Source organism: Metopolophium dirhodum, chromosome 2 (assembly GCF_019925205.1).
Source record: "Metopolophium dirhodum isolate CAU chromosome 2, ASM1992520v1, whole genome shotgun sequence".
Lineage (NCBI taxonomy): Eukaryota > Metazoa > Arthropoda > Insecta > Hemiptera > Aphididae > Metopolophium > Metopolophium dirhodum.
In genome coordinates, this window is record NC_083561.1 from 40,131,326 (window position 1) to 40,145,958 (window position 14,633).

At 27.7% G+C, this 14,633-nt stretch overlaps 1 protein-coding gene across 1 annotated transcript; it reads left to right on the plus strand.

Moving 5' to 3' along the window:
* Positions 1 to 9,561: 9,561 nt before the first annotated feature.
* Positions 9,562 to 10,378, plus strand: LOC132937876 (uncharacterized). The gene has a single exon (XM_061004460.1). The coding sequence runs from the start codon at positions 9,568 to 9,570 to the stop codon at positions 10,141 to 10,143; it is 576 nt and encodes a 191-aa protein (XP_060860443.1). The 5' UTR covers positions 9,562 to 9,567; the 3' UTR covers positions 10,144 to 10,378.
* The last annotated feature ends 4,255 nt before the right edge of the window (positions 10,379 to 14,633 follow it).

Sequence of the window (14,633 nt, forward strand, 5' to 3'; positions counted from 1 at the left end):
GGCAAATATGATGCAAATATGCAAAGCAAAAGGGTCAAAATATGCATTAATATGCAGAAATAATTGAAAAATATGCTCAAATATGCATCATAAATTTATATTACTTTATACCTGTAATCAACAAAATATTTAAATATAAAAATGACATCATCTTAATATGCTTTTTAAAATAATTTGAAGAAATAAAACATAACAAAATTATATATTTATATAAAAGTGTTGGACCTTTCAACATCTAAATAGTTAACAAACAAAATATTAAAAAACATCATTATAATATGTTTTTAAAACAATTTAAAGAAATAAAACATAACAAAATTATATAGAAGTGTTGGACCTTTCAACATCTAAATAGTAACAAAATATTTAAATTAAAAAAACACCATTATTTTTTGCTTTCATAGCAATTAATTACAATATACTTTTCCATTTTTTGAGGGGTCATATTTGTTCTTTTTTCAGTTAATATCATTTTGTATGTACTAAAGGATCGTTCAACGTCCACAGAAGTTATAGGCGCAAATTTCATACAAGAACTCATCATTGGTGTAAAATTTGGGGGTAAGACACTTCCTTCTCTTCCTGATAAAACACTGATACGTGAAATGTTACGAATTAATATCAGTTTAATATCACACTTTTCAAATATGCAGTGTAGCCAATAAATGAATCCTAAATTTTTTAAAACCTTAAGACATGTATGTTTAATGTAGATAATTTCATTTGTCAGATAATAGTTTATCGAACTATATACGAGATAATATTCTATATCAGGTTGAGTGTTGACAGTCATTTTTTTTCACCAATATTTAAAAATTCCAGTTTCCAAAATGAAAACATGAAATAGTTTGATTATTTTACTAAGACTGAATAAATATGCACATTATATGCATTTATGAACAAATATGCCCCAACCCTCCAAATATGCAATTATATGCAAAATTAAATTTGGTCTATGGAATCAGTTAGATCTGATTTGCTGACATTTCAAACCCTCGTATAAGTGCATACACTCAGTATGAACATGCAAATGCATAAAATTCCGGTCTCTAATTATAATTATTATCTCAAAGCAGGAGTTGTTTAAACGGTGTAAGTGTTGGTGTTTTTTTTAACTGGACCTCACTAAATATCTATACTGAACCAATTAATACCTAATAAATTTGAAAAAATCAAAAAAAAAACTGTGCAGATGATCCTTTTGCAAAAACCCTCGAAATCGTACGGTTATAAATTAATTTTTTAAAGGAAACGCGCTAACTTTTTAATGAGAAATTTTAATGCAATCTGGAATCACGGCGGCGTTATTGGTATCTCACGACTTCACGTATTTATTATTTGTTTCATTTTGTTCTCGACTACTAAATTACTAAATCGACTTTATTAAATTACCTTATACTTTAAATTTGTTATATTTGATTTAATGTAATTCGTTAAATTTTAATTATTTCTATAGTATTATAGCGTACACTAAAATAGTGTGTTATTACTGTTGTCAGTTAAGTATTAGTTTTTACTGTGTTCGCAGTTTCGCACCTCGCGTACAATAATATATTGGTATTATTTAATTATAAATAATATGCCAACTAAAGTGTACAAACAAATAATACTAAATAAGGAAAAGTACTTATTGAATTAAAAAAAGAAACTTATAGTGATACAATAAATTCCCCGAAAACTGTTGTCACGAAATTTTCTAAAAAATCACAACAAAAACACTTCGTCAAACACCGTGTAAAAAACACAGTTTGGATTAGATCTGTTTTTTCTTTTACTTAGCCATTTTCGACAAAGTGTTTTTGTTGTGCTAACTGATAGATACTTTAAATTGTACCTATTGAGATTTATTTGGTTTAAATAAAATATTGTAATTTATAAATTACCTAATAGCCGATCCTGCACGTGGTGCTTGTGACAAATTTATTGCACGTGGATTTGGGTTAGCCCTTTTTAGACTCCATTAAAATTAAACTGCACAGATTTTTAACTTATTTGGGTTGTTTTGATCAAACATAAAATACAGGTCTAAAATTATTTTGATTTATAACAAATATTTTATATTACGCAACCAATCACTTTGTATAATAAAATTATTTTAAAAAAAAGCGGGTAAGTGGATGTCACTCTGCTGTACAGTAGGTTAGGTTAAGTCACAATGTATAATGGATTGTATTAAACTTGAATTCAATGATATAATATCATTGTATAAGAAAAACGATTTTGAGCGGAGACCGTTTATCAGTCTGGATTTTTTTAATTTTTATTATTTATTATAGCCTTTAAGTAGAATTAATATTATAAATTCTAATAATATTATAATTTTTTTATTCGTTTCTATAGTATTATACAAAGCGTTAGAAATATTAAAATAATCCCATTTTTAGCTATTTTTTGTAATTTGTCGGTGGTTTTTCCCGTTGCATTAAATAACTATTGAGAAAATCAAAAAATGACCTCCCTAAAGTACCATCTTGATCCAATTTGTTAAAAGATAAGATACTATATGTTGAAATCGAAGCACTCCATCTGATAGAAATTTTATATACAGGATATAAAAAAAAATAATAAACACCATTGTAAAACCACTAGCTTACACTAGCTTTCCTCAGAATCTAATAATAGTTATTAGTAAATCCACTTATGATGAAAATCAATCGTAAACTGTGGATTTGCTAACGTTTCGTTCATTTTATGGCTTTTATTTTATATTATAGACATATTTATTAATTATAGCTGATCGTGACAAGTTATATAATAATTCTAGTGGATTTATCTTGTCTTAAACTACGATAAATGAGGAAGCTACATATATTTTTAACACATTAATTTGGATGGTTTTGGCCAAATATAAAATAAAGGTCTAAAATGATTACCAGTTTACAGTTAGAATAACTATTTTGTTTTATGCTGCCAATGGCATACCTATATAAACAAAACAATTCGTTTTTCGTGAGCAAACATCACCTGTGGTGGAACCTTTTTAAAGTGTAAAATTAAAAAATTGGATTTGAGGTGCTACAGTCATGTTAAGACTTAGTATTCGAATACTTGTATTTAAAATTTAAATACTTAAAAAATAATTTTTCTTTGAATTTAATTCCAGAATTCCTACTAAATACTTTTTTTCTTTTTAAGAATTTTCCTATTTAAAAGTGTATCTTAAAATAATATTTTATAATGTTCTTAAGAGATTTATAATTTATTTCATAGTTTATGGAGATGACACAATAGCTAAAATGTATATGTATCTGAAGTTTAACTTAACCTTACTAAAATACTTCAAACTTTTTCAAAGCAATATTAATAATTTTAATATTAGATACCTATTTATAAAAAAAACATTCTTATAATAGTTAATAGTATAAATAAATATAATAACTAAACCTTCCCAATATTTTTGTTTGCCGGTTGAAAAACATTACACACCTAATAATATTATGTTGGAAACATAATTGTAGCGCATAAGTAGGTATATTGGTGTATTTTTTGTTAAAAGATCAAAAAACATGAAATTATATTTTAAACAGCACGAACACCTATATTATGTACTTATTGATACACGCACGACGATATTGATAAGTTTGATGCTAATCAAAATATGCACTCTCAGTAGTCGCCGCGGTATCGAATGCGAAATAATCGTACACAGGAGTGGCTTAGTCATGATGGAAGTTTCGCTGTGAATTATTCGCACACGATTCGTTGACATGCTCCGATTGGCGAGCGGCGGCAGTAAAACGTGTCTGGATACCTATAGGTACACTATATAATTATATAACTATTATACTATTATATAATTATATAACTTCTAATCACTATGCAATAATACATATATATTTATATCACATACATTTAATCAGTTAAAAAAATACAACACGGTGATTGAGTATATATCAGGGCTTGAAACCGATTGAAAAAATTTCGGTTTCGGTTTCGATTTTGTATACCGATTTTTAATTTTTTCGATTTTGGTTTCAATTTTTCAATACCTGTATTAAGAAATTTCGGTTTCGGTTTTGGTTTTGTATACCGGTGTCCAATTTTCTTTTACGAATAATGAAATGGTTATCAACATTTTAATCATGATCTAAATTTTATTATGAGTAGGTATTAATTACACGTATTAATGGAATTTACGTATTTAAAAAAAAAATAACGATTTTTTTTAAATTTCAGTTTTGAATTTAATACCGGTTTCCAATTTTTTCCGGTTTCGGTTTTGATTACGGTTTCGGTTTTAAAACGGTTTTACCGGTTTTTGAAATCTGTTTTGAAAACGGTTTCAAGCCCTGGTATATATATTATTAAACAAGACTTATGATGCTCTTATATAACTATTCTAATACAGTGGGAGAGGGTAGAGTTGTAACAAGTCGTTCATGCACTAAATTACGAAGTCAGGAGTGGCTTAATTGGCCATGATGGAAGTTTCGCACGCGATTCTGCTCCGATTGGCGAGCGGTGGCCGTATACAGGTGTCCGTATACACCATAATATTAATATACTATTATATACCTACATTGTAATCACTATGGTATAACGTGATAATATAATTATATATATCACATACAATTAATATTACGTTAAATTTCGAGACTTATTATCATGAATGTATAATATGTCCATATAGGCGTAGAATGGGGGGGGGGGGGGCAGAATCTAAGGGCCAGAATTTTTCAGTGGGCGCCCGTAGGTATCTGCCATGCCCTGGTGGGGGATGGCGGCCTCTCTCTCTAGACACAGTGACTGTCCGAAGAGAAATGCCACCCGAGGCCGAGGTTCAAACCGGCGACGGTGCGCGTCGAAACCGACGCCTGAGTCCGCTCGACCACTCCGTCCCACAGCATTTTATTTATATGGGTGATTATTTGCAAATTATTTTGTAGCTAAAAATGTGTAAGATTTCAATAGTTATAGCTTTGAAAGTTTAAAATGTTACACAATGTTCTTATACGATGTTCTTACTGAAACATACAAATCCTAAAAATGTATTAACATAAATTTTTTTAACTACATTATTTATTTGAAGTTAACATCTTTACGTGCCTAATTGGATATTTTACAGAGAAATAATTTGTTTTTATTTCTTTTGAATTTATTATCATTGACATGACATTACTCATACGTCAAACATGTGCACACAGATAATAAAATATAAATTTGTAATCATTTAATAAGCCTATAATATCCAAATGATATGAGCTGTTGAACAAATAATATAACCAAATCGGTATTGTACAGTTTAGATGACGTCATCGTTTTAAATAAGAGATACGAAATAAAATATTATTAATTGCTCTCTCGAAGAGTGAATGTACTTTTTAAATACTATTTTACATATTTTTTAACACGTTTATTTATAATTTATGCATTGTACAGTCAATGCAGTGATGTACAATGGTATTTAAAGCTTGGTAAGCACGAAAAAAACAGTCATAAATGTAAATTGTAAATTAAAAAGAAAACTTAATCTACTAACCACCGGGAATAAAAATAATTAACAATAAATAAACATATTTTAAACTTAAATGACACAATTGATACTTTATTGATATCTAACAGGTAATGGTGTGTAACACAAGTTTAATAATATACGCTTTGTGTCCGTGTACCTACAACAAAAATAACATTATTATCAGTGGCAGCTGGTGATTGCTAGTGGTAGGGGTGTGACATTAATACGATTTCCCTAGTCATAGGCTTAGTAAATATTATTTATTTATTTCAATTAATATCAAAAAGATTACTGAGCCTCAATGTGTGAAGGCCCAGAGTTATCTTAGTTAACAAATAAAAAAAGATTTTTCTTAATAATAATAAATAAATTCAGATTCATGTTACAAGTGTTATTAAGTAGGTATCATATATGGAATATACCTATATCATTACTTTTAAGTTTTAATTATATTTGCCAAAATATCCCCGGCTGCATATAATATACTGCAGTATAAAATAAATCTATAATAATATGGCATATAATTATATCAAAATATAATGTGTCAGTTAAATTTTACATAAGTTAACTTAACTATGGTAATTTAAGTATCAGGATTACACTATGTAACAATATTATTTTGCTGAGTTTTAAAATTTTAAAGACCTTAAAAGATCCGTATGTTTTTATAAATATCTAATCTTCTAATTTTTACTCATAAACACTATCAACGATGATAATATTGTCTATTAGGCCATTAGGGATATTTTGCCGTATAGACTACGCTGTCACGCTGACGGTTGTCCAAAAAGCGTATAATATTAAAAGATGGCAATTTAAACCAGGGACTGGAACCGTACCGAAAAGAACCGGTTTTGGAACCGGAACCCTTTGAATAATGGGAACCGGAACCTCACCGAAACCCTAATTTAAATTAATTTGAAAACCGGAACCCCACCGGAACCTTTATTTGAATTAATTTAAAAACCGTAACTTTACCGGAACCGGTACTTTTTTTTAAAGGTTTCTTACGATTAATTTCGGTTTTGTAATAATTCTATTATTTTTATTTTTATTTTTCATTATTATTACGACGATTAATAATATTCAAAAATAATCATTCAATTACCTACAGAGTACAGAGTTCAAGCGTCTGAGACATCGAGACGTGTCACTAAGACTAAACAGTAAACACTTGATTATAAGCACTATAAGCCATAAATATTTCTACGTAACAACTGATAATGTAATAATAGCAATTTCCAGCAAAAATAAAAGTCGTTATTTACTGCACAATATACACCAGGTCCTGTAGGTCTGCCACTTCCAGTTACCACAATAATAACTAATAAGAAATTCATAAAATATGTTTATAAATAACTACGAATGTTATGATGTTTACATTTACTATGCTTATAGTTTTATTATAGTATCGTTATTCGTTATCAGATTATCTGATGCGTATAGCACGCCTAACGCGTTTCTTTGATTCTTAGATTCTGTCTTTCATTGCTAGTGTTGTGATTTGTTACTGTTTATTTCATTATACTCATTATAGTGTCTTGTGGCTGTAGGTACCTGTAGCTCTGTAGGTGGTGTCTAACTTCGTTATTTTAAACTTAGTATTATATATCATAATGGGTCGTATACTTTCGTCAATAATACATTCATATTATAAATATGATTGCAATGAACGTGAATCGTCGTGTAAGCATTGCACTTGCAAAATTAAAGTAAGTAATAAGTAAATTATTAACAAATATTAACATTATTATCTAGGTATTTGAAATTTTAGATTTAAGCCCTCAATTTATTTTTAGTTTTAGTTAAATAGTTAAATAATATTATATTATAACTTATCTACATAATTAATTATAATTGGTAATAATCAAAATAATGGTGTGAATTGTGTGTATAGAAAAATCATGAATTTAAACCTAATTTTAATTTTCAAATGTTCTCATAATCCCACATTGATTTTCAACTTCTTCAAAGTAATATATTTAATACAAAATATTTATTGTTTTAACTTTTAAAATTTTAAATCAATAATCACCATGAGAACAAACCATTTAAAGATAAATGTCATTTCATAAATCATAGATTCATTTTTGTGTAGTAATATAATAACATAATACCGATAATATAATATTGTATATTTATAATTGTTTTAATTTAAAATGTTTTTAAGAATTATTTATTTCAATTAATTTTCTTCATTAAACTTAGAGTATCTATATACTTTTTAATTATTTTTTTAAATTTTTGTGATTTAATAATTATAAATAAAAATGAATACCTAATCTATATATTATATTAAGTAGGTACCTATTAATCTTTATTTCATTGTTTGCATATTATATTCAATGTTTGAAGATTTGTTTACTATGAAATAGTATATTTTTATTTTTATATTTTATGATTAATAAATATTTATTTATCATTATTTTGTTTTTACTTTTTACCCAGGTATTTTTATAACTTGATAATATATAATATATTATAGGTAATATGTATAATAATAGTAAAAAAAAAATGTTTGACTGCCTCAAATTAAAGTCTTATTTTTATAGGGTAATCATGGTACAAATTTAAAAAAACATCTTGCAAGCCATCATAATGAATTGTATGAAGAATTTCTGGAAAAAGGATCTAAAAAAGATAAAAAAACAGTTGGTGTTTCTAAGGTCAAAGCACATCAACAATTTTTTCATTTTAATGAATCAAAATATGTTAAAGTTAATTTAAGTGAAAAAACAATTATTGATGCTTGTGTTGATCTCGTAACCATTAATGGACGACCATTCAGCATGTTGAACGATTAAGAATACTCGATCCAGTTTTGAATGGGTTTCAGAAGAAACTAAAAATTAATTCAAACTCCATTAAGTAAAAATATTGTTTTTTTTTTTTATCCTAGATCAATTTAGCATATCGTATAATAATTGATAGTATATATTTTTCTTCTAAGGAGCATGTATACAAAGAGTCCCTTCTTATTAAACAAGAAATGATTACTGAAGCTAGTTCTAAACTCATTTCTCTCAAGTTAGATGCAGTTACTCGACTAAATAGGTCATTTTTAGGCGTGAACATGCAGTATATAGTAGATGATTCTATTAAACTCAGAACACTGGGATTAATAGAATTAACTGAATCGCATACTGGTAAATTGTAATTTTAAAATTTTACATTTTATGCATTACCTATTCTCATCCACTTTACAGGTATTTATTTAAAAGAGACAATTTTAAATATACTAAAAAAATTTAAAATTGAACCAAAGCAATTATATACAATTACATCTGACAACGGTGCAAACATGCTTAAAGTGATCAATTTAGTTGAAAAAGATATATCAACAGCACTTAATGAATCTCACACTGGTCAAGATGATGCAATTATTCTAAATGAGACGGCTGAGATCCACTCAAATTTATCAAGTTCAGTCAACTCAGATGATGAATGTAGTGATAGGTAAATTGATAAATAATGATTTTTTTTTTATAAACTATTGTTTGATTACCTATGTAATATTGAAGTTAATTTTATATTTTGAAAGTTAAGACAAAGACATAAGTTAAACTATTATATACCTACTTTAATGTAGATATGTGATGGTTATTATAATTACTCATCTATAATTAAAATTGTGTACTTTTTTTGTAATACCTAGTGAAACTGGTGCAGATTGTTTGATACTTGATGACGAACAAATAGAAAATATACTTAATGAAGACATTGAATGTGTTGATTCAACGTATGAACACACAGAACAAATCCTGAATGATATTCAATTACACAATTTAGGGGATGGTTCAATTTTTACAGGTAATAGTAATAGTATAATAGTAGAGAGGATACAATATTTAAAAGAGTTTATACAAATTATGATTGCAAATGACCCAAAATTAAAAAAAATTAGTTTGAATAATTCTGATTGGCAGCAAGTTGAAATTCTTGCAAAAACTTTATTACCGGCTAAACTTTGTACAAAAAAACTTCAAAGTGAACAATTGACATTGTCAGATTTTTATAGTACATGGATTTCGTGTAAAATTGAAACACGTACACTAGAGAATCCATTTTTTAATAAATTAGTAAAATGTATGGAATATAGGGAACAATTTATCATGAATAATAAGGTGTTATTGGCAGCAATATTTCTAGATCCCCGTTTCAAGGTAACATTAAGTGAAATACAGTATGATATAGCCATTAGTCATTTAATTTCTATTTGGGTTTATTTAAAAGATAATAAAATAAACTCAAAAGATAATCATGAAAGTATGGAAGACCAAATAGCTGAAAGTGATAATTTCGAATTTAATCAAAATTCTGATCCTCTTGAACAATTTTTGCAAGAAAGAGAAAGCGTCGAAGTAGTATCATGTTCAAGCCAAAATTCTACTTCAACAGTTATTGAAAATTTACTTAAAACGTATTATTTAAACCAAAAAAGGTTAAGTTATAAAATCAACATATTACAGTTTTGGAAATCAATGGAAGACACATACCCAGAATTGTATATACTTGCTAAAATAGTGTTTGCTGTGCCTTCCACACAAGTTAGCGTTGAGCGGCTATTTTCAGGACTTAAGTTTATTTTATCGCCTTACAGGAGTAATATAACGTCCAAAAATTTAGAAAACCAACTAATAGTTCGAACAAATAGATTGTTTGAGAAGAAAATTATAACAAAAGAGTAAAGTTTATTTTATAACTTACATTTTTATAAATTTTATTTTATTTTAAATATTATATTTTTTTGTATAAGTTACATACAACTTATAATTATAAAGGTTATTTTTTATTTTAAAACTTACACACTATTTTATTATTATTTATGATGTTGTTTAAGTTAAGCTTTCTATTAAATATTCAAATGTCTTGTTTTATTTTAATTATTATCTTAAATATTATTATTTTTGTTACATTGATTTTATGGAGGAGTCAACATAAATTAATAAAATAGTTTTAATAGTTTGTAGTTTGTATTATACTATTATTATTAAATATTAAGATGTATCCATAAATATTTTAATATTCATCTAGGTATCACAGATTATTTTAAGATAAAGAACATATTATAATTATTATATATCTATGTCATGAAGTTAAGTCCTGATTCAAATTAAAATCATGTGAAATTAGAACAGATTTTCCAATCTACTATCTACTAGAAACTAGAACCCTCGACTGCAGAGTGCAGAGCTCTGGCCTAAGCAAATATAGACAATATAGTATGTAGTAAATATAAAAAAAAAAAATAGTGATATGTATTTTAAAATTTAAAATACTGAATTTTGATACAATAAGTGGTAATGAGTAAGTGCAATCAAAGTATAAACTAGGTATAAAAAAAAAAAATATAAAAAGGGTTATTCCCCCGTTCAATGACAGTAGTAAAATTTTTTTTAATCATTTAGTCTTCTCATTAGTTTTAAGCAACTGGTAAAATATCTGGTTGAAAATTGTTATTCACCTGCCATAATTGATATCAATTATTAAGTAATGAAAATACTAATATTTTTCTAAAGAATCGAAATTGAATAAAATTTTTTAAGTATAAAACTAAAAACCTTAAACAGGAAACGTAATTTTCATTTTATAAGAACCGAAAAGAACCGAAACCTAAATTTAAAAACCGAAAAGGAACCGAAACCGAAATTATAGTTTTTTTTTAAAACCGAAAAAAACCGAAACCGAAATTTTAGTTTTTTTTAAAACCGAAAAGAAACCGAAACCGAAATTTTAGGTTTTCTAGGAACCGAACCGGAACCGGAACCGTAAAAATCATCAAGGTTCCAGTTCCTGATTTAAACGTACCCGCATAATAATATTATGTACAATAATATTAATGTATACATATTATTATGTGTAATAAAAGCTCGGACGACGATATTATTCGTCCGAACACCATACCCATACGCTCCTGGTATCCAAGAGAAACAATATTCAATGTTTGCAATGCAAAATTTGCACAATATGAAAAAACATTAAAATACATTTGTATTATCAAAATAATATGCATAGTTAATTAATTAAGGTACCATACCGTGATTTTCTGTTTTTGTCTAACACACGCGCGACATAGTACGTATTTTAGACGTGTTTTTTTCCAAACATTCCAATTGATCTATTGAAGCGATAAGAATTCTGAAAACAGATTTGAATTCGTCGTCAAGTCTACTTGAAATCGACTTTCCCACAATTTTGATTTTTTGATTTTAGCTTCTCCAAAAATTGAAATACAAAAATGTTTAAATACTCTTTTTTAATATGACGTTTTCAGGAATTTGGGGGATAACATCAAAAATGTGGGAAAGTCGACTTCAAGTAGACTTGACGACGAATTCAAATCTGTTTTCAGAATTCTTATCGCTTCAATAGATCAATTGGAATGTTTGGCAAAAAACACGTCTAAAATACGTACTATGTCGCGCGTGTATTAGACAAAAACAGAAAATCACGGTACGGAATCCCCTTAAATACTATTGTCTATTATTTGAAAATTAAGTTTTAAAAATATAAATTTTCTTCTTTTCTTTAACTTGAGTTGCCACTAAGCCCCACGAGGGGTGAGGAAAAAAATGTCCAAAAGGTCTATTGTAAACTCGTCCCGTGTTTTTTCAGGTAAAAATTATTTAGGTGTAAACTCGGAAAGGGGTTTTACAGGTAAAAATAATTTGGGTGTTAACTTGGCCTGGGTTTTTTTCTGGTAAAAATGATTGACGTGTAAACTTGGCCTAAATAAAAATATATGTTTAATATTTTTGAGAACCATTTAGCATTACCCAAAAAGACACCATGAGGAGGCGATTCTCATTATCCTCCAAAAATTATTTTTATTTTCATATTATTATTCATACCCAGTATGAAATTCGTTAAATAAATGTAAAATTGTGTAAAAATTTAAGTAATATGTTTCAGTATTAAAATATATAAGTAACACGAATTTGCAGATTAAATTATGTCGTGCATATTATATTTTATTGGTCAAAATTATCGGGCCAAGTTTACAACCGACTTTTTTAATTATCTTAAATGTTCTGGTAGATTTTACAATCTACCTATTTTATTTCCTCAAATTTCCGGGCCGAGTTTACAACAAAAAAGGTAAACACGGGCACAGGTTACATTTCCCCCCCACGAGCTGTCTCTGATAATATAACTATTAAATTGGGGTTAAAAAAAAATCTAAAAGAACGTAGGTATGTAGCGTTTCCAGCTGCTGCGTAAAACCGTGGTCACCTCGCCTATGTATACAAATATATATTATACAAGGCTGGGCATTAACGAGTTAAAAAGTTAAAGTTAAGTTAAAAAGTTAATTTAATTTAAACTTTTTAACTTAACTAGTTACTTTTGGCGTTTCATTAACTTAACTGTTAATTAACTAAATTTCTTTTTGATTAACGTGAAATTAACGAATTAATTTTTCATTTTAAGAAGTAAGTTAAGTTAATTTATTTTGTTTTTAATTTTATTATATTTCAGTATTTCAGTCTATTTCATTTTCATGTCAAAAATATTTACCGGGAATTGTTTAAAGTTAAACATTTATATCATTCGAATCTAACTTGTATGGAAATACTGTATAAAGTATAATCAGTAATCACTATAGTTTATAATTTAGTTTTGGGTTGGAAAAAAATTAATCACACCAGTCTTATATAAACAAACTAATTTTTTTTTTACTTAAAATAAGTTAACAAAAAGTGTGTATTAACTTTTAAATTAACTGAGTTGAAAGTTAAAAATTAATTTAACTATAGGTTAACTTGCCCAGCCCTGTATATATGGTTGATCATATTTGAAATATTTTCACGACCATCCTCAATAAAAGTTCTAGGGAACCGCGGCACAGTGGTTAGGAAATTCGGACCTACTGTAATTACCGGCTGGGTAATCGAAATTGTGAACGCTTCCGTCAATATTTCATACGTAAATAACAAAATAATTTAATGTCCATGAATTTGACCCACCCACTTTCTATGATAAGACCCAAACTAATACCAAAAGTTAGCAAATAGTTAGCAAATAATAGCAAATTTACTATAGAAGTTAGCAAATCATTATTGAGGCAGTTATAAGCATTATTTATTTGGGTGGGCCAAGTTCAGGTAACCCACCCACTTTGTCCGATCGTCTCCAAACAAACGCTGGTAGTTAGCAAACAGTTAGCAAATAATAGCAAATCAATTTTTAAAGTTGGCAAATCAAAATTCTATTTTTGACCGATTTTGGAAAAAAAATTCCAGCCCACCCACTTTGTCCGATCGTCTCCAAACAAACGCCGTTAGTTAGCAAACAGTTAGCGAAATAATAGCAAATTATTAATTATTATTTTTGCATTACTCGTTTATATTATTTTTAGATTATGAATTACGATAGTATCCATAATAAAACTCATATACTCATATACGATATTAGTTATTACTTATTAGGTTTAATTTTTAGTGTTTTATAAAATAGATACGTGTATGAGTATGAGTATGAGTAAACGTGTTGTGTTATTTTACCACCTCAATCCAAACTAGTGGTGAAGTGCTGAAGTCCCCAACAAATATTATTTGTGTTCCATAATCCTGTATAATATTAATATCTTAGTCCGTTAATAGATTTAAATTTGTCGTGTTCATCTTATTAGCAGTAACCACGATATGTGATGATACCAGAAGACATTATTCGTGTGAAAAAAACACAGACTACAGAGTGTGATGCATACACGATGATTGAACACTGGTTGATCATGATCCGGTCGTAGTGTTAGTTTGGATTGAGGTGGTAAAATAACACAACACGTTTATTTGCTTTATGTCACTAATTAGTATATAATATTATTACAGCCAAATAATACACAGGCGTGAAGTTCGTGAAAGTGATGTAGGTATTAACTATACTATTTATAACATGGTCAAATCCCATATAATGTAGATATGAAAATATTTTTGTAACCCCCCACCCATAAAAAAGGCTTATGTACGCTACTCAAGCAGATTGAGAATATTTTAGAAGTTGTCATATCACCAAGGATACGAAAAATCATACTCATACACGTATCTATTTTATAAAACACTAAAAATTACACCTAACAAGTAATAACTAATATCGTATATGAGTATATGAGTTTTATTATGGATATTATCGTAATTCATAATCTAAAAATAATATAAAAGAGTCATGCAAAAATAAT

What these genes read in the sequence shown, in the direction of transcription:
- LOC132937876 (XM_061004460.1), top strand. Translation starts at nt 9,568, where the DNA reads ATGAATAATAAGGTGTTATTGGCAGCAATATTTCTAGATCCCCGTTTC.